Source organism: Dendroctonus ponderosae, unplaced genomic scaffold (assembly GCF_020466585.1).
Source record: "Dendroctonus ponderosae isolate FM_Combo_2020 unplaced genomic scaffold, Dpon_F_20191213v2 Dpon_F_20191213_1, whole genome shotgun sequence".
Taxonomy (NCBI): domain Eukaryota; kingdom Metazoa; phylum Arthropoda; class Insecta; order Coleoptera; family Curculionidae; genus Dendroctonus; species Dendroctonus ponderosae.
This window is the reverse complement of record NW_026017110.1, coordinates 41,503,944-41,528,682: the sequence shown is the minus strand read 5'-3', so window position 1 is coordinate 41,528,682 and position 24,739 is coordinate 41,503,944. Positions and strand designations below refer to the sequence as shown.

At 34.2% G+C, this 24,739-nt stretch overlaps 1 protein-coding gene across 1 annotated transcript; it reads right to left on the bottom strand.

Annotated features, from left to right (window-relative positions):
- Positions 1 to 187: 187 nt before the first annotated feature.
- LOC109540415 (NADP-dependent malic enzyme) lies at positions 188 to 23,653 on the bottom strand. The gene is made up of 10 exons (XM_048663845.1): positions 23,478 to 23,653; positions 16,180 to 16,348; positions 10,638 to 10,978; positions 9,607 to 9,787; positions 7,831 to 7,991; positions 7,524 to 7,708; positions 6,287 to 6,478; positions 6,070 to 6,212; positions 5,290 to 5,584; positions 188 to 997 (listed from the first exon to the last, which is right to left on the bottom strand). Exons 1-10 carry the CDS (start codon positions 23,504 to 23,506, stop codon positions 837 to 839), a joined length of 1,857 nt encoding a protein of 618 aa, XP_048519802.1. The 5' UTR covers positions 23,507 to 23,653; the 3' UTR covers positions 188 to 836.
- Positions 23,654 to 24,739: the final 1,086 nt, after the last annotated feature.

The following is a 24,739-nucleotide window of genomic DNA, read 5'->3' as shown; positions in this document are numbered from 1 at the left end:
AGAAAAAATATATATATGCCAAGGCTTAAAGTAGCAACAACGCTACACATAGAAACTGATGATGCTGGAAAACACCGAAACGTATTTTAATTGATAAATAGACAATAAATGACTGAAGCTCAGGAATTGATTTTGATTTGGAATTGAAGCACAGTCAGGAAAGTATGTACGTTAAAGAAAACAGCAATAACATTTAATAACTGTATTATTTAGACAAAATTTCATAAAAGTAAATGATTAGAACAAAAATACTGACAGGATTTTGCAGTTGCAAGAACACGTTCAATTCATGTCTATACAAGTAATTTCCTAATAAAAAATAATAATACTAATTGCAACTTTTTAAATATTCAAAAATATGTGACAATAGCAACATTTATAATAATCACACATTTAACTTCATAAAACATTTTAAATATTAATAAGTCCTCAGCAGTGTCTAGATTAACAACCTTTACATAGTATGACATAATTACCTTGCTTTCATCATTAAAATTGAAATATCGCTTTATTTCGGAAATCGACACTGCAGTAGTTATCGATATTGCAAAGTATGCTTAAAGATACACTTTAAAACAAAAACTAAAATATTATGTTATTGTGAGTACCATGCAATAAAGTAACATTTTCATCAAATTTGCTTACTTGTATCAAAGCTACAACATCGTATGGACACAAATTGCTAATATTTTCATGCATTTTTCATATAAGTATGAAGTATTATATTCCACTTTAATCACAGTTTCACTAATTCACTACGTCAACAATAAAAAATAATATCGATTAATCGTAGGTGAAATAAATTATTACTTTCTAAAATGACAAGATATTCCAATTTATGCCTTTAGTTTTGTTGGCTCCATGCATTTTGTTTTGATGTACGGTGCCTTCGGCCACGGCCATAAGTTAGGCAGAGATGGTTCATAGTTGTAGTTATACTGTAACTCTTCTACATATCTCCTCAGGTCCTTGGGCTTCGGATATACTGTGGCAATCCCTGAATCAATCATAATTTCGTATTTAAGTAGACAGATCATTGACGCAATACCCAATAATTTACCACATAATCCAGGATGTTTCATATCATTCATGTGTGTGTGTGATTCATATAACTCGAAAAATACAGTTACAATAATTGCCGAAAATTGAGGTCTGACTAAAGCGGCTTTCTCTATGACCCTTCCGGTTATATCGGAATTAGACGTCAAGTCGCTTATTTTAATTGGAATGCCCTGTATATTATCAATTTAAGTTGTCCCGGAGATTAAAAACACTTCATGTATGAAGTTTTATTCCTATCTCTAACAGTTTGCATTTTATTATAATAATTGACAGATAAAGTCCCAAAAGAGGTGCAATTTACTTTGGCTAGTGTGTATCGAGTTTTACTCTTATGCAGATTGTTTTCGAAAAAATGTTAAATTTACCGTATAAAACTCCTCATTTTTTTGAGTGTTAGCTTCAAAATATACTTTTCCATTACATATACTAATACATGAAATGAACAGATTGCCTTTTATTTAAACGAACACACTTTATTGCTTAGTATTAGAATTTTTTTCCATGATTACTAAGTTTCCAATACTTTACGAAAAGTGATAAGGTTTAGGTTATTAATTGCGTAATAACTGTGACGTGCCGCGGAGTAAATTTATTTTTTGTAATTCCTTTTTCCGTCATAAACACCCCTCGCATTCACCCTTAAACTAATGGTGCGCGGTGGCGGTCAAGGCGTTATTTTTTTTATTTGAGTGCTGGATTTCATGGAAATCCAGTTTTCCGGAGCATCCTTGCTCCTTGATCCCCCGGGAAACCGGTGAACCCACCGCGAGACTATTGTGCGCGCCCAGAGACAAGACTATTTGCCCGCCGCGGTACGTGGGACAATTGTGCGCGCCACAGGTACCCGAGCCATAGACTCCCGTAATTTTAGTTTATTTTATGTTCTTAATTGTAGTTGGTTGCTGTTCCGTTTGTTCGTTGTTGTTTTTTTTTTGTTTTGTTTGCTTTTATTTTTGGTAGTTTGGGTTGGCGATTCTCTGTACTCTTCATACAATCTGTAGAGTGCCGTTTTCGACTCTTCGAAATATGGTAGCTGCTGCGCCTCGACGTATCTCTATTTTTTTATTGTAGAATTAGTTTTGGAATGCCATATTTTCCTCCTCTAAGAATAGGGCCGAGATAGGAAACAATTTTTAATTTAACGATGTTAACTAGTTCCCTTTCGCAGCTTGCAGTTCTTAAAATTTCTTCATTCGTGGCATGTGTGGTCCATGGCACGCGTAAGAGTTTCCGGAGAGCACATTTAAAACGATAGATGCGGTTCAGGGTTCAAACATTGAGAGACCACGTTTCTGCGCCGTATAGTAAGATGGGCCATATGCCATATGGCCATATATACTTTACTATTCGTAGTCTGAGTGCTAGCGGGAGACTGCCAGCTAATAAGAAATTTACTTAAGGAAGTTGTCATTCAGGCATTATCGGTTGCAACATTCAGGACTGCGCTGGCCAGTTGTTACAATATTATAAAAATAGTTCCAACCGTTAGAGGTAGGTATATAACTTCATACATGAAAAGTGTTCAGAATCTTTGGGAGAACTTAAATTTATAGTAATCTACAGTGCGTTCCAATTAAAATCAGCGACATCTCCGGAATAAGCAAAAGTGGCAATTTTGCCCAAGACCTGACATTTTCGGAATTATTGTAACTGCAATTGTCAACTAACGAAAGCAGCCCACATTCGAGGAACACTCTGCATTTGATGACGAGGTGCTTGATATGAACGAAAATCTTAATTGTGGCTGTGGTTAGTGGTAGGGTCGGTTTTTCGATATCAACTCAAACAAAGGTAGTGTTATAGTGTACGACTGACTTATTTTTGAAAACGCCATTAAAATGCGCCAACTACGAATTACTATAACAAAATTAAGAATATTGAAAATTTTCGGTTAATTAAAATATGCAATTAAATACGGAAAATAGGTTTGCATTGATAAATTGTATGAATCGCAAGCATATCGCATCCATGGCAAGGATACAAATTGTTAAGTTTTTTTAAGAAAAAATATAAGTAAGTCATATTTTAATTTTGGTTTTTTTTAAGTATTTTTGCTAAAAAATGATAAACCTACTACAAAAGTACAGGAAACATAATACAAGTATTTGCGGAGCTGTTCGCTTTTTCTTCTTCTTCATTCTTCATTTTAGGCGAATCGCCTGTTCAATTAGTTCACTTGCGTGAGGCTGTCACTCCTCGTTTCCTGGGGCACCCAATGTCTCTTCGTCCCAAAGGGGACTTGTCGCAAGCGATTCTCACAAGTCTGCGGTGGCCGATCCTGCTTATGTGCTCATTCCATTGCTTCTTCCTGTTTGCTACCCATTCATTAATGTTCTTGACATTACAGGCTGTTCTAATATCCTCGCTTGTCTCTCTATCCAGCAGTGTCTTTCCGGTGATTCTACGGAGTATGTTCATATCAGCTGTTTCTAAGAGTCTTTTGGTTTTCGCTGTTTCTGGTCTGGTTTCTGCGGTATATGTTATCACCGGCCTCACGACGGTTTTGTAGATCCTCGATTTTGTGTCCGTTCCCATACTCTTATTACACCATTTTGTATTCAGACAGCCAGCTATTCTAATTGCCTTGGTTGTTTGATCTCTCACCTCTGCCTCAATATCCCCAAAGCCGGAAAGTTCCACGCCAAGGTAGTGAAATTTCATTTTCTGCTCTGGTATTATCTACCGTCAAGTTCCAGTTTGCATCTTAGAGGGGTTTTTGATGTTGTTAAGCACTTTGTTTTGGTCGGTGATATTTCCATATTGAGAGACTTGGCTGTCAGGTTGAACAAGTGTAATAACCTTTGTAAGTCATCTTCACTTTCTGCAATGAGAGCAGCATCGTCAGCATAACACAGTATTTTGATTTCTGCATCCCCCATTTTGAATCCCTTTAGCCCTCGAACACTTCGAACAATTTCTTCCTTTATTGAATTGAAAAGGGTAGGACTCAGGGAGTCTTCTGACGAATATTGCTACCCGCTGGTATTGGTTCTGTGAGGTCTCCTTTTATTTGTGCTCGTATTTTATTGTTTATATATATGTTCTTGGTGAGATTGTTTTGGCGTTTTAATAAGATTGTGTGGGATTTGCCTGTTGTATATTCCCTTTTTTTTGCCTTAATACGAACACGCCGTTTGTGCAAGATCTTCGCGATCTGAATCCCTGTTGTTCGTCCCCCAACAATGGAAGGTTGTATATTTTCTTGTTAGTTTTAGAGCAGTGCCTAAAAGGTTTATTCCTCTATATTTTAATGGTATTCTCTTGTCCCTTTTTTTAAACATTAGCACAGTAGTGCTGGTTCGCCATTCATCTGGGATTTTATGTTGATATATAATTTTCTATATTAAAGTTGTTAATTCTTCTGTTAGTCTTTGCCTACCGTATTTAAGCAATTCATTTTGTATACCGTCTTGCCCGGCGCTTTTTTTATTTCTTAGTTCCTGTAGTGCGATTTCTACGTCGGATGTATTGATCGTGGCATGTTCGTTAATAGTTATTTCTGGTGCGGTAGGCTCGTCTGTCGCGTTTGTCGTTTTATACATATCGGTTAAATATCTGATCTACACTTTTATGAGTTAGCACACATAAAATCACACACAGCAGTTGATTGACCTCTTTTCTGGGCGATTATATGAATCGCCATATCTGCTTTTGAAGCCCGTAGAAGTCACCTTCCAAGCGTTTGCAGAACATTTCCCAGTGATCGTTTTTTATTTTTCTCGTCAATTCTTTAGTTTTGTTCCTAACTTGCCATTATTCATTATATGATTCTGGCGTTCGCATAGTACAATATTTTAGGTAGGATTTCTTTTTTCTTTGCACTGTTCCTTGACTTCTGGGCGGAACCATGGTGTCTTATGGTTGATTACTTGGTCCACTTTTAGGGTTCGTTCTCCCTTGCTGAATTCTTGATATTATCCTTGATTCTTTCCAAGCTAGATTGATGTCGTTAGTATTTAAAATCGGGGTTTCTTCGATTTTTTGTTGTAATAATTTTTGTATAGGTACTTTATCGTAGGGTCCCATATCAGCTCATTTTTGAGTTTCTGTGTTGATATCACCGGTCTTGGTTGGGTATTCGTATTTTCAATTTAATAAGTAAAAGGTTATGATCGCTTCCTATATTTGCCGAATTGAGCGTTCTGATTTCGAGTATTTGAGTTGGGTGAAATTGCTTATTAGTGTTCGCTTTTTTAAGAAAAAAAATGTGTTTTATTGTTTACTTACGTTCTTTATAAGCATACTCCAATATTTTGACGGCAATCTGAATGGACACTTCTTGAATTTCGCCTAAAGGCGGGTATATGCGACCATTCTTCAAATCGTCTTCCGTAACACAATCAGCAACCGTTTCGCTGGCCATTAAAAACACATCCTCGCTAATATGGTGTATGCCCGATGTAAGAATCCCCAAAGCTACACCTGGGAAAATATAAGCGTTGTTGCCTTGTCCAGGTTTGAATGTTTGACCGTTAATTTCGACGGGTGGGAAAGGAGATCCACTAGCAAATATGCAACGACCCTGTGAAAAAATATCTTGGCATTACGGCATTATCTTAATTATTTATTATGGAAAATAGCTATTTTTTGTCAGTTAGTTAAATAGCACGCACATCCGCATTTATCCTTATTATTTCAAGAAATAATAAGGAGACTTGTAAACCAACAAGAGCCAATTATATCATGGGCTATGTAAAACAAACATTTTGGGTATTCAAAAGCCCATTAAAGTATAAACACATGCAGGTTGTAACTCAGCTTATGAACCTAGTCCTGAAATTGCGTTTTATTGCTTGTTCACAAAGTGTATATATGCTTATGTAACAACAAAGTTGAGTGTTTGATATTATCTGTAAAAACAATACATTTGAAATTTTACTTTTGTGCAAGTATAAAATATTTGCATTATGCTTTCAAAATATTTTTTAAGAAGTATTTTTAATGAGTCGCGCATAATGTTAGCATTGTAAACTATAACTGTAGAACACGTATAGGAGTATTATTTACCTCAGTATTAATATAAGCTTGTTCGGCTGTACATTCAGCCTTATCAGTTGGATTGCTCAAAGCAAATATTACGGGTCGGTCATTAAATTTGCCCATAGCTTGCAAAATATCCGGTGTAAACGCACCAAAAGTGGCAGATGCACCTAAAAATCCGTAGTAAAATTATGTAATCGTAAAATTTGAAGCTTTGATTTAGAAATTGAAGGCTCTGACATACCAATCAAAATGCTCGGCTTAATTTCATTTACTAAAGCAGCAAAATCTTTTGAAGGAGCATGATCTTTAGCATAGTACTTCTTATGTCCTTCAAGATTGCCTTCTGGCCTTTCGTTTGCTAAAAGACCATCAATGTCAAACATCCAAATCTTTTTCCGGGCATCTTCTATTGATATTCCCTCCAATACCATGGCTGAAACAAACAATATATGTGCAAGTTTTTTATATTTCTAAAATGTGGTGTATTGTTGGTAGCAACCTTAACGGACACATTTTATCGATATTGTACTTTTAATTTTGATATACAAGGAGTTATAATACCATGAAACTAAGGCAAATTTCCTATTAAAAATTATAATATCAAAATTTTTTAATAAGAAAATACGTCAGCATTACAGCGTATTTTTCAGCTTTTAAATAGTGCGCTTCAAAACTGAAAATCTACGCATAACGTGCATAAAGTTTACCTTTATTTGGAAACCTGTAAATTTGTCAGATATTCTACATAACATACGTTTTTTTATTACAAACAACTTGATTGAAGTGGCTGCAACTGAACATCTGACTGCTAAAGTCATACTGAAGGCAATGAATAAGCAGAACATATGAACGTGGTTTATTTTTTCCCATAACTTTTGGACGCTTTTTGTTCTTCTAACTGATTTAGATAACTCTGTCCAACAGTACTCATAAGCAACGAAAGAGTCTGTATTGAGTTTGATATAGTGGTGTTAGATTTGATTACTTTTGAATACTCGTACCGACTAAGCTACTTTTGGATTCAATACACAGTTATTGAAGTACTCATTTTGGTCGAATAGTATAAGGTACGCGAGACACAAGTCGAAGGCCCGCCACTGCATGTGGCTTCGCATCGGCTTCGCCTCAGACGTCAACTTCAAGCAGTGGCGGAACTGCGACTTTCGTCTCTTAGACCGTAATATACTATTTTTTGCACAATTGGGAACATGTCAAACTTTCACAAATTTTGCATTGCTTCATTTGCCACCCTGTAGAGACTTTATCTAAAGCACTCTTTTTTTAAAACACGGACTAATAGAACAAGAATTGTTCTACACAACACTTCAAATAGAAATCAAATAGTTCAAAGCAGTCAGAATTTATCATGTTCCAAAGTTAAGGCAAATTTGACCGTGTAACGTTGATTTTGTTCAGCAGTTTAAGTAAGATTGTATTAAAAATTATGTCGGAATAGAAGCATAATAATAATAAAATACCTCGTACGGCTAAATCAGCAATACCCAAACAAGCTCCACCTGCGCCGAGGAAACAAATGGTGTTATCAGCGAATTTCTTGCCAGTAATTCTTTTGCAAGCCATGAGTCCTGAAACTGCCACACTCGCAGTTCCTTGAATATCATCATTAAAAGTGCAGTAGTTATATCTGTATTTCTTCAGCAATCTGAAAACTACTTTGTTACCTATGATTCAAAGTTAGAGTAAATTAAGTTTAATGATCACAACAATCACAAACAAATGGTTTGCGATGATTTGTTATCAAAAGCTTTGATGCAATTGTCTCACCTAAAAGCATTATGATTACCAAAATCTTCAAATTGTATAAGAGTATTTTGACCATAGCGCTTTACGACTCCTTCCATGAATTCGTCTACAAAGTCGTCATATAATTTACCAGTAACACGCTTTTGCCTTAGACCTACATACAAAGGATCCTCCAATAATGCCTGCAAAATAATATATCACTGTTCAATACGCGGAGGCAACTAAATGACATTAGCAGGATTTTGTGTTCCTCCTCGGGTTTAAACAATGCAAAACAAATTGGTTGGCAATTTTGACAAAACTGATTTAAAAAATGGTGCAATTATTTACCTAAAAACGTTACTCGAGTAAATATTTTGATTGCACACAGTATTATTTTTGAACAGGAGGCTTATAATAATTCAGTTACAATTGACATTTAAATCTTGATGTCAGAATTTAGTTCTTTTAAGTGGCTAAAACTAAATGTGATTTACAATTATGTTTCTATGATTTCAGAATGCTTACATTTTAAAGAACAATTTGCTTTATTCTGGGTTTTTGCATAATCCAAAATTATAATAAAGGAATGACTGTGACGGCTATATCGGTGCCGATCGATGAGTTATTTTGGCTATTAGTGCGTTGACCCTTATCGGGACACCCTATATACATAACCGAATAATGTCCGGACTACAGTGGGGACTTCATATAAACCGGGTGGCCAAGAAGCTGACCAGGGGCGTCTATGTACTTAGAAGTCCCTCAGCCTGTGTCTCACTTCATGTTCTGAAAACGGCATATTATGCCGTCTTACATTCGCGCATATCCTATGGGATGTAAATATGAGCGCGCGAGCTCAATTTGTTGTTGTGGCGATTTTGGCCTAATGTTGCACCTAAACGTATGATTTTCCAATTTCGCATTTTGGGTGAAAACTACCCGAATTTCCTTAAAGTTATAGCTCATCTTCCCATTTTCGGAAATACCAGAACTTTTTTGTTTTTAGTAGAAGTTATGCCTCCTAGCGGTAGAGCTATGAACTTTAAAACAATTTCCAGGCATTTTTTGTGCCATCATCATCATCACCCAGCTATCTGCTCGTCCACTGCTGGACATAAGCCTCCCTCTATCCTGTGCTGCATTTAACCAGTTGGCTTGGATGCGCTTCAGATCATCCGACCAGCGAGTGGGCGGTCTGCCCCTGCTGTGGAAAGCGTGGTCCCGCGGTCTTCATTCAGTTATTTTTTTAGTCCATCTGCCGTCGCTCATTCTGCCTAAGTGACCCGCCCAGTTCCATTTTAGAGTCGATATTCTTGTGATAGCATCTGTTACTCCCTGACTCTCCTTCTCACCCCTGTGTTTCGAACTCTATCTCTCAGGGACAAGCCTAACATTATTCTTTCCATGCTTCTTTGCGCTACTCTTATTTTGTTCGGGAAGTTATTTGTTAGAGTCGGTGTTTCAGCTCCGTAGGTTAGTGGTAAAATACATTGGTCGAAGACTCCTCTTAAGACACATGGGAATATCAAATCTCAAGATGTAGCTCATTCTTCCAAAGGCTGCTCATGTAAGACTTATTCTTCTGCCAATTTTTTTGTGCCAACTTTACTTATAATATTTTCCCCAAAACGCTAGTCTTTACCGTTGTCGATTTACAGCCGCTGTTTATCTTTAACGGAACACCCTGTACAGTAAAACAATCTGTGCCGAGGCACCTTAGGAACGAAGGGGAATGTTTTGCTGAACACCATTGCAAGAATATTTCTCAAAAATTATTCGCGGCTCTTTTATTTTTCACTTCATATTAACACTTACTTGGTTATTTGTTCCTACATCCAATACTATTGGAAGACATTCATGGGGTTTGATACCGGCTAATGCTGTGTACAAAGCAAGCTTTCCCACGGGAATACCCATGCCACATGCTCCCAAGTCACCAAGACCAAGGATACGTTCTCCATCAGTGACAACAATAGCTTTTACATTTGGTTCAGGCCTAAAAATATAGTATCATATCAAATTTATTAGCTTCCATCAAGTAACACGAGTAAAGCAGTAAGTACTTGAAATGCAAGTAACAATAACATAATTAGAATAGTTTGTCATGTTAAATTCAAATGACTCATCTATAAATAGAAATTGGCTTCGTGACAACATGCTGTACGATTTAGTTGTACTGACCAATCCAATTTTATGTGGACTAGTTCTAGTTCTAATTGTCGGAAGTGAAAAAATCACGATCAGTCTGATTAAATTCCGAGCTTGAAACAAATCATCAGTAAATTGTATTTACACAATTTTAAAGTGACTTTTTGAAAATTTTGAAAGGGCATAATAAGCGCGTCCTAATTACTTACTTCTTACTTCCATTTCTTTATGGTGTCTCTAAAAACTGTCTTGAAAGCCTTACAACACAAGAGTTAAAATAGGGTAAATTCCCAATGCCATCAATTTAATAGAAATCAAAAGAATTTATTGACCAGTTGCAATATGAGAGATTTAAATTTGACTAAAACTCTATTAGATGTTTACAACTTAAAATCGATTTAAAAATGCTATCGTAAAATCCAAATTGTGACTTGCCCTAACACATTTATTTTAAACTCCACTTCATATGTACTGTGTGCAAAGCAAACCAGTTAGACACTCTGTATAATGTAAATGTTGCTCTTGATGCTCTATAAAAATTTGGCAATTGCAAATAATATTAAAAATACATTTCTAACGAAGAATCCCAACCACCAGTTGATAATAATAAGTATGTAATTAACAAGTTCGGTAAAAATATCAACAAGGGATTCTTCAAAATCAAACAATAAAAATTACCAAAAACTCTGTCTATATACCAATTTTTTAGGACATCAAAGACATGTCCAATATCATTTATGGTGATGAACAGTCCTCTGGGTCTTCGGTAAATCAATCCAAACTTTTGACAAGCCAAACCGACGGTTGGAGTATATACGATCGGCATCAGGTCCTCGATGTTTTCAGATAGCAGACGGAAAAACAGTTTTTCATTGCGGTCATGTAACTCTGTCAAATAGAGGTATTTGTTTAAATCTTCCTGATAACGCTCAATTGAGATTCTGCACAATTCCAGCTGCTCCTCTTGACTTTTAAATCTTGCTGGTTGGAGACCATGAATGCCCAAAGCTTGCCGTTCTTCTAGAGTAAACGCAAGACCCTGTAAACATTACCATTTTGAGCTAAATAATGAAATGCTTATCAAATAATGTAACAAAATATTATTTTCTGCTTTAGGACACAAAATCTATCTAAATTTTCAAAGATATTTGAAACATGACTTTGTGAAGGTGAAGTTTATTTGTAGCGGTCAATAGATAACGGCAGAATAAAGATTTTCAACCAAATTCATGAGCCCTAAGGATGGCTTAAATATAGCCAAATCTTTGATCATGGAAAAATTTTGATTTTTCTGTCGCTATCTATTGACGGATTAACTCTCGAGAAATAAAACTCGCCATTAATCGGCCCAAAAGCCTGAAAAACTTCAGAAAAGTTCAATTAAATTTTGTCCCCTACATAACACTTGTTATCAGTGCTTTAAGCTTTGGTGGGAGACAATTTTAGCACATGCACTATTTTTACAATACCAATTCAAATTTACTTTGAACGTCTGGCTAAGATGTTTTAAGGGGAGTTGAGACTATGTACAATTCGAAATTAAAAAAAAAACCTTTAAATGTTATTATTTAGTTTTACTATTCATTAAGGAAAACAAATAAAGGATACAAACATTGTCTAAATGATGTTCTCCGTTCGTCTTAATTTTTAATTTGGGTTTTTGTTTTTAAATTTAGCCTATTAGTGAATGCGTATTTGTTTTCTATGTCCTCTGTTGAACACGATCTGCACTACCCATAAAGCAAACAATGGCCGGATGATGCAGAATTCAGTTTTCAGAACGTTTGCATTTACAACCTGGCGCCATATTACTTAGGTCGATTTGCTAATAGCACACCACATTGAACATTAGCAGGTCAGAGATAAATGTCCTCGAAAATACTAAAGAGTATACTAGAGTAATAATAATTATTTTTTCCTATTAAAATCTAAAACGCGAACAATATTGTCGTGCGAATGCATAATAATAAAATACTGAGTAAAACATTTGGTTGTTCCACACTGTATGGTACTAAAATGTGCACTTTAGAGCATTTAATCCTCTGTGAGTAATAAAATGTAATTGATTCATTTTGCGGTCGAAATTGTTAATTAGACCACATAATTTCCAAATTTGTGTGGGATACCTACTCGGTATAAAAACGAAAATAATAAAAATTGTAATAGCAAATCGTTGAAAACTAATATCTTCAAACAATGGCCATTGCTGTGATACAAAACTATATATTTATGAAGAAACAGCTAGAAGCTTTAGAATGGTTTAAAAGTAATGTAATTTCTTTGAAAGAGTTAAATACGAAAAATGTTAGTTAATTTTTTTCAATTCTTTGGTGATTTCAACTTAGGTATTTAATTAATTCAATGGGATTAAAAAGAATGTGTGAATTGAAAATAAAAGGAGAAGAATGTTTTATTCTGGAATCGAGACACACATTTTACCCTATAGGATCAGCAAATGAAAGTCAACGAGGTGTGAGTTTCTTGGTCAACAAAGTAGTATCCTCGAATATCGTAGGTTTCAATTACGTCCCAGACAGAATTTGCTCGGTACTAATAAAAAAATTTCTGAAAAATCCAAATTATACAGTTTTATGCCCCAACATCAAGTCACAACGACGATGAAATAGATAAATTTTATGATAACATCAGATAAATTATTAGCAAAGAAACAGCAACATACAACATGTATACTTTCATCATTGGAGACTTCAATACAAAACTGGCAAAAATACAAAAAAAAACACCTGAAGAATATGTAGGACTATTTCGTTTCGATGAGACAAATGTACGAGATAAGAGAGTGCGGGAGTTTTTAACGGAACATCGATTATACTCGATGGCGTCATTCTTTAATAAAAAGTAACAAAGAAAATGGACGTGGAGCAGTCCGGATGGTAATACAAACAGTGAAATTTACTATTTTCTCTCCAGTTATAAATCAGTAGTGAAAGATGTTTCTGCTCAATTGTTGCATTACCAACAGCGAGCACCGAATGTTAAAAGCCAAAGTAACTGTTAATACTAAGCTAGAGAGGAGGAAGATTCTCAAATATTAGCTAGTTATAGATCCAAAAGCGTTGAAGGAAAATTCGGAAAGGTTTCGGGAAAGTCTTGAAAAAGTTATTAAAGAAATGGAGAAAACTCAGGACAAAAAGAACATCGACAAAACCAGCCAAATAGTTTGAATATCCATATTGAATACAACAGCAAGAGAAATAGCAGAGCAGAAAAGTGAAAAAACTTGCAAGCTAAGGGATAAAACAAAGAAAATTATTGAAAAGAAAAGAACTTACAATTTTAGCAAAAACGACAAGTAGGATGGTGAGGCCCCATCTAAATGAACAGTATGAAAACGAAGTTAAAAAAACTACTGGAAAAAAATAAAGCCTTTCGAAGTATCAGACAGAACAACTATAAAAACCAGAAAACACACCTGAAGGATCAAACGAGAAACGAAATTAGGGAAAGAGAAGAAATAATACGAACAGCCAAAAATGTTTACAGTAATTTATACCCTCCAAAAGTCCAAACACCGAAGCAAGAAAACAATAAGAATATGAATGTAGGATCACAAGAGATCTCGGAAATAACTGAGGAAGAGATGCTCTTCAGGTCTTCAGTCATATCAAAAATAATAAGGCACCGGGTGAAGATGAAATTCTGATAAAAATGCTAACAGAAGGAAATGTATTGATGTCAAGACTGTGCACAATGTTCAACATATGTACAGAAAAAGGAAAAATACCCAAAATTACAACAAATCTATTATTATTATTATACATATAATACAGTATAATATTTTTTTACAACCTGCTTGTTGGGTACTTCACCTCAAAAATTTTTGTCATTAAAAAAGACTGAATTTACTTACGTCTTTTATTACAAAAATGAAAATTTTCATATTTAAAGACAAACATTTTTGAGGCGAAATACCCAACAAGCAATTTGTAAAAAAATGAATCCGCCTCAGCAATATAGAACTTATGTATATATAATAATGTTATTATACAAGAAAGAAAATAAAACAAATTTAGATAATTACCTCCCGATATCATCGAACTCCAGATGATCCTTTCAAAGACAAAGGTACTATGTAAAGAATACCCTCAAATCAAAGTTCGAGACCAAAAAATAGAGAATGCATCAAACAATGTATCAAAACATTACAAATGTGCTTAAAGTTACATGTACCTTTCATATTTGAAAAAAGTACGTATTAATAATTATTTGATAAAAAGCACAGCTGCAACCATGCAGATATTCGTTGACAAAGGTGTCAACGTTACATTTGTGGTTAGTTTTTAAACTGAGTTCTTCAAAACTCAAAATGTATTACAATGTCGAAAATGCGTCACGTTTTCTTTGCTTAAGGAGACTCAAAAGAGGTCAAATCTTCTATAATATGGACTCATATCAGGTGTCTAGTAGCGTCCCCAACAGTTAACCAGTCCCAAACCCGCTATCCGAGCATTCTTATCGACTCACGAACCAGAGTGTTTTATTTCAAACTTGATTCTTCTGAGAAAGTGAAAGTGTCACAACTAAACTTCTAACGCTTAAGACCAATTTGAGTTTAATACACCAAAATAGAAACTAATTCAGTAATGGACACTATTTAAGAGTTTTCGAACCTCTATTCCTTGATCCCGTTTTTGAAGGAATTTCAATAAAGTAACAATTGAAGAAAAGTTATACGTACTTTTCTAACTCATAGATGTTTCGTCGAAAATTTACCTTTTTAACATTAAACTGTGCAAATTCAAGAACGAATTTTTATAATCAATGGCGCCTCGAGCGATTTTGAGAAAATGACCGACTCCGAATCGCAATTGCCGATCGCACCACCGAAACCGTACCTTTAGGGACCTTAATTAAAAAAACAAATTTTGAAACACTGAATTCTTTTCAACTGATGAGAATGACAAATGAGCAAAATTATATTTTCTTTGCTTATCTTTTACTCTAACCAATTACCTTTAAATATAATTTTATTTAAGTGCGTACACCACATAACTACAGTCACTAGATATCTTCAAACTATTACGTGATATGCAATTTTCTAAATGAATAATATAAATTTGAATATCATGGCAAATTAATTAAAGCTTTCGGGTATAAATCTGAAAATGTATAGAGATGTAGAGAAATAGCCCTTCTTCAACTGTTATTTGCCATCAAGATGTTAACATCCAGAAAAATCAGTACAAAACATTTAACTGTTTCCGCATATCTACCATATACAAGATTTAAGCTATTTAGAGTCTCCTCTAGGGAAAGTAAACTGAATTCAATTTTACATTGTTCATTTTCAAGTTTCGGAGAACACAATTTAAAAACTATCTACAAATCTGCTGTATCGTAGACGTGTTTATCAAGAAATATTGCCATGAATGCATAGTCGCATCTAGACTTTCTCATACAAAATTAATAAAAAGATTAAAGCAGATTTTTAAATGGTCTATAAATGAGTAAACATTTTGCTTAATAGCAGAATGGAAATTGCATATTGAGGAGCTAGACTTCGAGAAATTAACTCAGAATATTTTAATAAGTACTTCTTAAATCGGCACCAGTATCCCTTAAAGGGAATAACTCCAATTTTAATCCCTCAAGCACGTATCTCTTGTGCGGGGCAATTCAACAATCACAAATTGTTTATTTCGACTTCCGATTTTTTATATCTGGTTAGATATTGTTGTAGAATGTAGGTGTATACTACACTTAAAACGGTATAGAGACACTACCAATCGAAACATAAAAAACAACGTGGTAAATTCATGAAAGTTCGAATAAACGATTTAGTTGCATTGTCTACTACTTTCAAAGATATGAAATGTTCTAAAGTTAGTTCAGTGACATGCCATAAGGAATTGTATTTTTACGGCTATCTTTATCATCATAACACTTTCTGTTATCGTTATCGTAATAACACTAGAGATTAAATTTGATTTAATCTCCTGCATTTAAGTAATAATTTTTTTGGTAAAATCATTAAAAACAATTATCTATCAAAACTTATTATGGTATTTCCAATATTTAACCCCAATTGAAACCCAGTTAAAATCATCATTCGCCGTTAAAGTCATTTCACCGTAAAAACAACTGTACTACTAAGTTAATTATTGAACACTATCCTATTGTAAAACATGCAAGGCCACTCAAATTTACTACATCCAGGCAATTACATCATATGATGTATGTTTGAAATTAAAAATAATTAAATGAATTGCACGTGTGTACCTTATTTAGCCTTGGATCCCGAAGATGATCGATTCCCAACACTTGTGAGGGGCTGAGAATGTCTCCAACCACGCCATAGCACCTTTTAGAATCGTCATTTAAAAGATTCAGTGCTTCAATCAAAGGTTTCTGGCCCAAGGAATGTTTGGAGCTTTTACACAGCCCTGAACTGAAAAACAATTCTAACATTTACAGCTTGTTCATGGCAACGAAACTATAACAATATAACTAAAATAAACTTACTTAAATGGGCGGAAGGAAGTTGAAAATACTACAGGTAATTACTAAAGGAATAAGCCACTATTCTAAAACTTAAAGTTTTGGTCGTTTTCTTGATGTGCTAATCGCAGACACCCCCTACCGGATTCAAGCCTATTAACTTTCATGTACATGTACTGTACAGATACAATACATGGGCGAAACAAAGTGCAGTTTTAGGAAGTTTTATTCTGAAGGGCTAAACACACCTAATAACTCAGGCTCTCGGTTCTGAGAGTGCCTGAGATTGGCACATCTTGAAGTCTGTACTTATATATCTGAAACCTTTGACGGCTCTTTCTTTAAAAAACGTTTGTTTTTAAAAAAAGAAAACGATTCAGTTTCCTTTTTTTGTTATTATAGCATAAGTATATCTATAATGTAGATTGGCAGAGAAAACTATTATCTACCTCAACTTTAATCATTTGACTTCGCTGTTTTTTCATTTTTAATTAGGAAATGATGCCTTTGTATTTAAACATCCGTTAAATAGGTAGTTATTTCATAAAACGCAAATTTACGAAAATATAGAAAAAAATTAACATGTCAGTGGTATAAACTAAAAGATAATAATTGGAACTAATATCATGTACTTTTGATGTGATCCTACATGAAAAATTTGTTACATTAAAAAAAATTAAAAACATTAATAACATCTGAGCCTTCAGCCGATAAAAGCCCATAAGTGCGACACTATAGAGCTTAACACTCCTATTTTTGCAGAAGTATCGAAAATCAACACTGCATATTGTATTAACGCGTTTATCATTAGGTTCAAACATAAAAATTTAAACGGACACCAGAACATATATACCCCGATTAAACCAAACATTATTAAGCAGCTTAAAAAACAAAAAAAATTATAAATAAAAATATAAATATTGCCATAAAAGCAGATCTGACAATTCACATAATTTTTCTCTAAAAAGTATTTCAATATATTAGCAGCAATCAACATTGAATGAAAAAACTTATCGCCTTATAAACTCTTAATAAATCAAAATCTTTATTTTGCAACTTTGTTATCAGTGGAATATTTAGAAAGTAACTAATATTTTATTATTTATTCGTGGCTTCATATAAATTTCTTATTTAACATCTTATTAATTGATCGTACAGAAGTGAGTAAAATCGCGTAAATAATTTTCTATTGGATACTAAAATAGATATACTGAAATTCCAAGCAAGTTTATTATAGTTACGGTACGGAAAATGATAATTTTAATACAGGTTTCTCCTAACTATCCTATGCCTACGGTAAAAGGTTATTCTTTAGCTCATTTAATTGCAAAAAATCTTATACACTTAGATCTACAGAGATTTAAAAGGTTTATTTTTCCTTATTATTTATGTTAAGCTGAATATGTAGTTAAATGTATGCACCCTAGTTTCGAAACATCCCGTATATCCACGGAAACCTTTCTGCGTAACTTAAGAACTACGTCAAAAATTAATATTACTTTCAACTAGAGCTATTTTGAATGAGATGAGAACTTTTCTCATTAGTTTGACTCAATGGTTATAGTACACAATGAATAGTTTTCAATCACAAAAATAATGAAATATTTTCATATAATTTAAAAGTTTATTTTACACTAAAGATAAAAAATATGTAAATATTTGATAACAAAGTGCCTGGTTCAGTACAGTTTCCAGTTTTTTTTGAGTCTGTAAAATTAAGTTTCTAAGATTATGCATAATGTATTGGCTACAATCTGTAGCAGAAGTAATTTGAATGCATAGTTTGATTATATACTTAATACCGAATTAGATACTTAATTTTAATTCGTATTGACAATGCACGATTTTGCATAAAGAAAACGCATTGCATTTAAAAATTACATTAAGAAATATTTTAACATTGGCGAATCTACTTTAGGAAGGCAGAGTAACAAACATTGTTGGTAAGCATCCAAGAGCCGTCACTAATAAAACGGTTGTGCATATATCATTGGCGTAACATTATTTTTGCATCCTATCTTAGACAACTAAAGCATGCCAATTTTATTAAATAATACTTTACAAAATATAATAATCAGATTATAACTTGAAAACTACTACTTGAAAAAACTATTTTATAAAACATTAAGTATTAAAACAAACATAAGATTGTATTTCAGTGTTTTAACCACTTTTTGTTATTCGGCGTGGTGTTTTATTAAATGGCAAAGTTAATAATAAAGTATAAATCAATGTTTGATCAGCCGGTGAAAAGAATCTTAATTTGCTTTTTTTAGCATTTATACAGATTGTTATGTAATGTGTAAGACAAATTTTCAGTGTCGTGCTGTTTCGAAAACTGTTTCCATGCGCATATATATTGAATAAAAATGTTTTTTGTTCCATAAACTATTTTAAGATTGAAGCAAAACAGTTAATTAAGTTTTAATTAATAAATCAAAACTTAAAACTACAACGTCTATAGAAATACATACTTCCGTCAAAATTTGGATGTAAAATTATTTAAACAGGGCCAAATTTTTTTTTTATTTCATCAATCGGCAAAAATTAACTTTCGACGTTTGCTATTTTTGTAATATAAGGAAACTTTTCGGTAGGTAGATATTTTTGGTCAAATTGCAGATAATGTAAACATTGAGGGTCCGAATTTCAAATGAAGGTGAAGAATATTACATTCGGGAGTAATTGCTTCAAAATTACCGATAATTTTGCATGAAAGCTTGTTGTCTAAAAACTGCATGAGTTTATTTTCATATTGTGGCTTTTTCGTTCCAATGTGAAAATAAACGAATGCAGTTTTTACAAGACAACAAGCTCGAATGCAAAATTATCTGTTTATTTTGATGCACGAGTGTAATTTTGATAAATATTTCCTGAGTAAACAAAGTAAATGTGGATTCATTTTATTTCTATTATATTTTATTACCCTTTAAATTTTATTACTTATGTTTATTAAATTTAATTTGAATATCTTAGGTATGTCAGGAAGACATTTGATGTCTAATTCAACATGAAAAGACACCTGTCAGATATTTTTTGTAAACAATGCAATTATCGTTGAGTGATAATTGCACACTGTGCAATTACTGCTGTAATTTTTCGATAATTGCACACTTATTATCATACGAAGGAAATATTAATATTAATAAACTCCATAAACATAAACATATCAACATTTAATCCCCAACAATTGTGCTCGAGTGTTTGAATTTTTGCTGAATAAATAAATAGCTGCTAAGACGCCTATGGCAAGCTTACCCAATCCGAAAATCTTTATAGTGCGCCAAGTTCAGTTAAATAATATTCCAAAATAAATTTAGATTTGCAGGTGTAAAAATTCAATAAAATTCATAAATGTCATTTTGTTTTAAATTACAATACAAATTTAGATAAAGCCTTTTAATAGTAGTTTTGAAACGGATTTGTTAATTGTGGTGCTTTAAAGGTTTTCATGTGGTTTCATCATAAGTGTTAATTTATAATAATGATTTAACAAATAGTACTTAGGAAGCAATACTGTTAACTGAAACCGAACAAATAATATTAACTTAGGATCATATTTCGTAGCAAATTAATGCCAACTGAACCGGTCTTAAACAATGCTATTAGATTCAAGCTGTTGTTGAAACAGTCATCAGCTTTACATTTTCGGCGCAAGATACCAAATAACTTCATTAAAAATTCAAACGAATTTAAACAATTACTATAAAAAAATAAAAGATTAAAAAATAAAGTGCAATTTGTTCCATTATAAATACAGATTAGTTTACGTGCTCTTGATGGGATGTCTAAACAGAAGAACCTTAACTACTGTCGCCGCGTAACATAATTTCATGCATTGATGAATCAAATTGATTCAATGCTGCAATGTACAATAGAAAAAAGTATAATTAATTACATCACATGTATAAACGATCACATTGTAATTGATTTACAAGTGTGATTTCGTTTCAAAGATAGGTGTGGGTTTGTTGGTTCAAGAATTGATACTCCACTTTTTAATGCTGGTCTAATAAAAAAGTGATACTCTTAACAATTTCCTGGTCACCACTACAGAGGTACTTATCAACTAACCAATACAATATTTAAAGACCATCCTATTCCCTAACCACCTTTCTTAATGCCAGAAAAAAATATTGTGTTTAAAACCCTTAAATGTAAATTTAGAATAGAAAATATAAACAGTTTAGACCTTTTGCAAGCCGACTAGTCCGTTTGTTAAAGGACAAGTTTGTTACACATATGGACTAATATCTTCAATCGTTTATATACGGCCGGTTTTACAATGTGCTCAGTTTTTTGGACTATAAATAAGTACATGCAGATAAAGTACAACATAATTATAATTAAAAAACAGCTAAAGGAAAACAAATTTATCGTAACTCGAGATTTCGGACATTATCTCAATGGCATTTTCAAAATTTCAGCTTCGTCACAATTCATTGTAGATTAATGTTATATTTTGTTACTATGTTAGATCAACAACATAATGTATCACAAATACTTTAATCAACCATATGACACACGATATGTGGATCCTGTTAAAAACATTAATAAACATAATTCAAGCAATTATTACCTTTTTACGTTCATGACATTTTACAAAGGATAAGCTTCGTTAAAAGCTGCCAATCTAAAACTCTGAAACGTACTCAGACTCATAGGGTCTGAAAACGGTAACCCCTTGCGAATAGAAGAGAAACATGGATCAATTTTTTTACAAAAAAGTCTAGTCTACTTAGGAATTAAAAATGTCTTGAAATGATCGCTTATGTCTCTCATTATACGTGCACTGCCTGCTACATAATTATCATACTGTTACTAACAGTAAGATAATCTATTATCAGAACCGTTTGTTATAAATATATGTATGTATACGTAAGTATTTAAAACAATGGTGGCAAACAATGAATTTCTGGTTTTATTCGGGTAAATTTGGCTTTCAGCCCTACACAGGTTTTGTAGAAGTAAAGGAGTTTAAGTAAATCAACATCAGGGTAAACATATACGTAAATTAGTGTCGATAATAATTTTAACTTTATTGTGATTTATTTTCCTGACTTCGCAAAGAATAATAAACTGCAATAATATTAACTTAAAACATAAAATGTGTATGGATAGCAGTAATATTTTTAAAGTAATTTAGTTGGAAAATGGTGCGTATGAGCGAAGTAAATTAAGAGTACCTTTTTTTCGTAAAATACTTCAAATTTTCACAATTTGTAGAAAAAAGATTGATTTATAGTCTCAGAAAAAAGTGAGAGCTTTTTTGTACCTTGTAAGTACAAATGATCCCGTGCAGGTTGAGCGACCCATCGGGCGCGTCCCCTGGTGGCGGATAGGGAGACTTTTGCTCAAATACGCCTGACCGGTTAGCGACGGCCATAAGTGAAAGTCGTGGAATAAAACCCTCGGATCTGGATCGAAAGCCGTCGCCGCGGACCAGCTCGTGGCACAAACCGCAAACCGCCTGCAGTGCAACGACTCTCGTAGCTACCGCCTTGGGATAGGTACTGTAGGGGGCGCGGGGATCTTGGTTTTACTACCCGGATTGCGTGACGAGGTCACTACAACGCCTCCCAATTCTTACGGTATAATGCGCGCCGAGAGATGCAAGACTGGGAGGAAGCCCGAACGCCGAAGCGACTAACCTTGAGGCAACAGGCGCACCTCATTGTATCAGCCTTACCCACACATGCGGGGCTCTGTGTGGATGGACCTAACTCTTCCCTAGCAAATCGTGGGAATGATGGGGAGGAAAACACCACCATCATACACCACAAAATACCGGCGGGACCTCCTCAGAAGAACCGTCAAGCTTCGCAGCTGGCAAAGTACCGAAGAGTGATAAAAAACTCTCGGGGGCCGCCAGGCGGAAAAACCACGAAAACTGTGCCAGGTAGACCCTCAGGGGAACCAGCACACACCAAAAAAGCTGCCATGACCGGGACGCAAAAGCGACACCGGTCGGATGGCAGCACACCCAACAAGCCAGCACCTGAGCGGCTGTATGTGGGAACTTCCGTATAGGAAGGAACCACACACAAGTCGTGCAAGATTGCGGTTTCCGGGATTAAGATGGCTATAGCGGCGGTCGGAAATCCCGAGAAGAACTTTTCTCCTCAGCAGGGAGAACTCATAAAGAGGCACCTGCTTGGGAAAATCAACGAGCTGCAGCCAGGGATGACTACCAGACCAGGGTATGTGTCGTAATTCCCCCCCCAACATTTTTCTGGAATTCATTGAATACACAGGGATAATGAGGGAGTAAAATACGAGGGCACAATAGGACAGAAATGACCGCGGTACAAGGCGAAATACCACCTCGACGGTGAGGGAAGGGTTTTAGTGGGTAAACAGCTCAGCTGGAGTCCCACACAACCAAGAGCGACAGACCACCAGCTCTGGGAGTGCATAAAAGAGCATTTCCCAAACCTCACCGGAAAAAAAAGTAGAAATGATACGTCTATGATGAAATTCTTACAGCTTTAGTTTCAGGTCAAGATTCAGCATATCAAAATTAATACAGTTCCAAAAATTTACGTTTTGAAGTTCAACCGTTTAGAAATAATTTGCAAAAAACTTACTACTGGGCCCCTCTTCAAAAAGGCGTAGCTCCGTTAAGGAGCATTTTTCGATACATGTTGATTTGAAAAAATAGTATTATTTTTGAGAGCAGATTTCACTGTTTCAGTTTTGCCACCTAATTTTGGGACACCCTGTATAAAGGCCAAGCACTTATTCTGTTCAGTCAATTTTCTTTACTCAGTGCCGTTTTGAAATAAAATATGGTATAGTAGGTATAGTATTAGCGACTATTAATTTTCAATGTCTGCGTTTTCTGTAATGATCCAAGCCACAATTTATTGTTTGCCAAGAAAACTTTTTGTAAAGAACATCCAATATAATACACAGAAACAGACTACTGGATTATTTTTTGTTCAATTAGATAATTACAAAAGTAATGGTACATTCTTTTACAATTGTGACCAAAATTCTTAAATTAGCAAAAATCAATAAGACAGTGCTTGCTTTTTACACGTAACACAATAATGGGCTTAAAAACTATAAACACTTACACAAGGCCCCGTGGAACTAAAGAGAACATGATTAAGGAAAACCCAGGTGTCTGGATATTTCCAATACTGCTTGCACTACACTTTTAAACTCGAATAATGCGGTTCGCACCTCGCAACCCACAAGATTTTCAATACTAAAATTATCAAATAATTTGATTCTGCGCGAATTGACCCGTCTGATTTCCATCATTAGTGTCAATCTCCAATAATGGAAAGAGTGTGTTCATAAACGAAACTTATCGATGTGTAGTAGGCAATCGGTTATACAGAACATCTCCTTTGAGTTGTGTCCCTGGGGGATGTTCTGTGACCGGTTATACAATAACGTGTGTGCGTGGAGGTGTTTGATGTTATCTGAGCTCATCAGTTACCTGCTGAAGCTGTAAACTAATGTTATAAAAACGAACATATTTAATGCATAATTTTTAAGAATGGGTTGTGAATTATGATCAGCTGTTAGCTTAAAACTACTTATTCACGGTCATTCCAATTTGTTTTTTGTCCGAAACTAAAAATATATGTTTTTTGAAAGTTCAGATGGTGCTCAAATACTAATTTTCACATGTCGTTAGATCTCGTTTTCTTTAGATTTTCTTGCCCCAGAGAGAAGATAACAAATGCAACACAGAAAAATACCTAGCAAAGCCGAAAAGCGCTCTTACCTTCTTAGTCTTCATTAACATTTAAAAATTGTCCAAAAATTGGTTAGATAGGCCCAGAACTAAGACGCAACATCAAAAAATTGTAGAAGAGAACTGTTTTGATATCAAGAATTTTCGTAATTTAAATCAAAGATCGTCATTTTTCTTTTTGGATCGTTAAGTACATATTCCAATATGCTACCAATTAAACATGGAACAATTTCTAAATAATGCTTAATAACAAAGTTGAAATTTGATATTAAACTGTTAATTTTTTATAGAAATTTTAAAAAAAATTTTTTTTAATATTTTCTCGTACTCCCCAAGTGAGCCTCTTTCACCCCTTAAATGGAATGACGCCAATTTTGAATCACCCTGTATATATAATTTTCAGACCTGAAACTGAGCCACAACCTTCGACTTCGACTGAAGGTATTCCTGAAACCTTTATGTCTACAGCACGGATTTATGCTGAAAATGATTTTCGCCAAGAACTACAGGAAGTGTTAATGGGACTTCACAATTTATCTAAACGTTTTTCAGTTGAAAGTATAAAAGGAAATGGCATCTTAGTATTTATGTATTTTTCTACTTACGCAATATTTAAATGTTTGTTTGCAT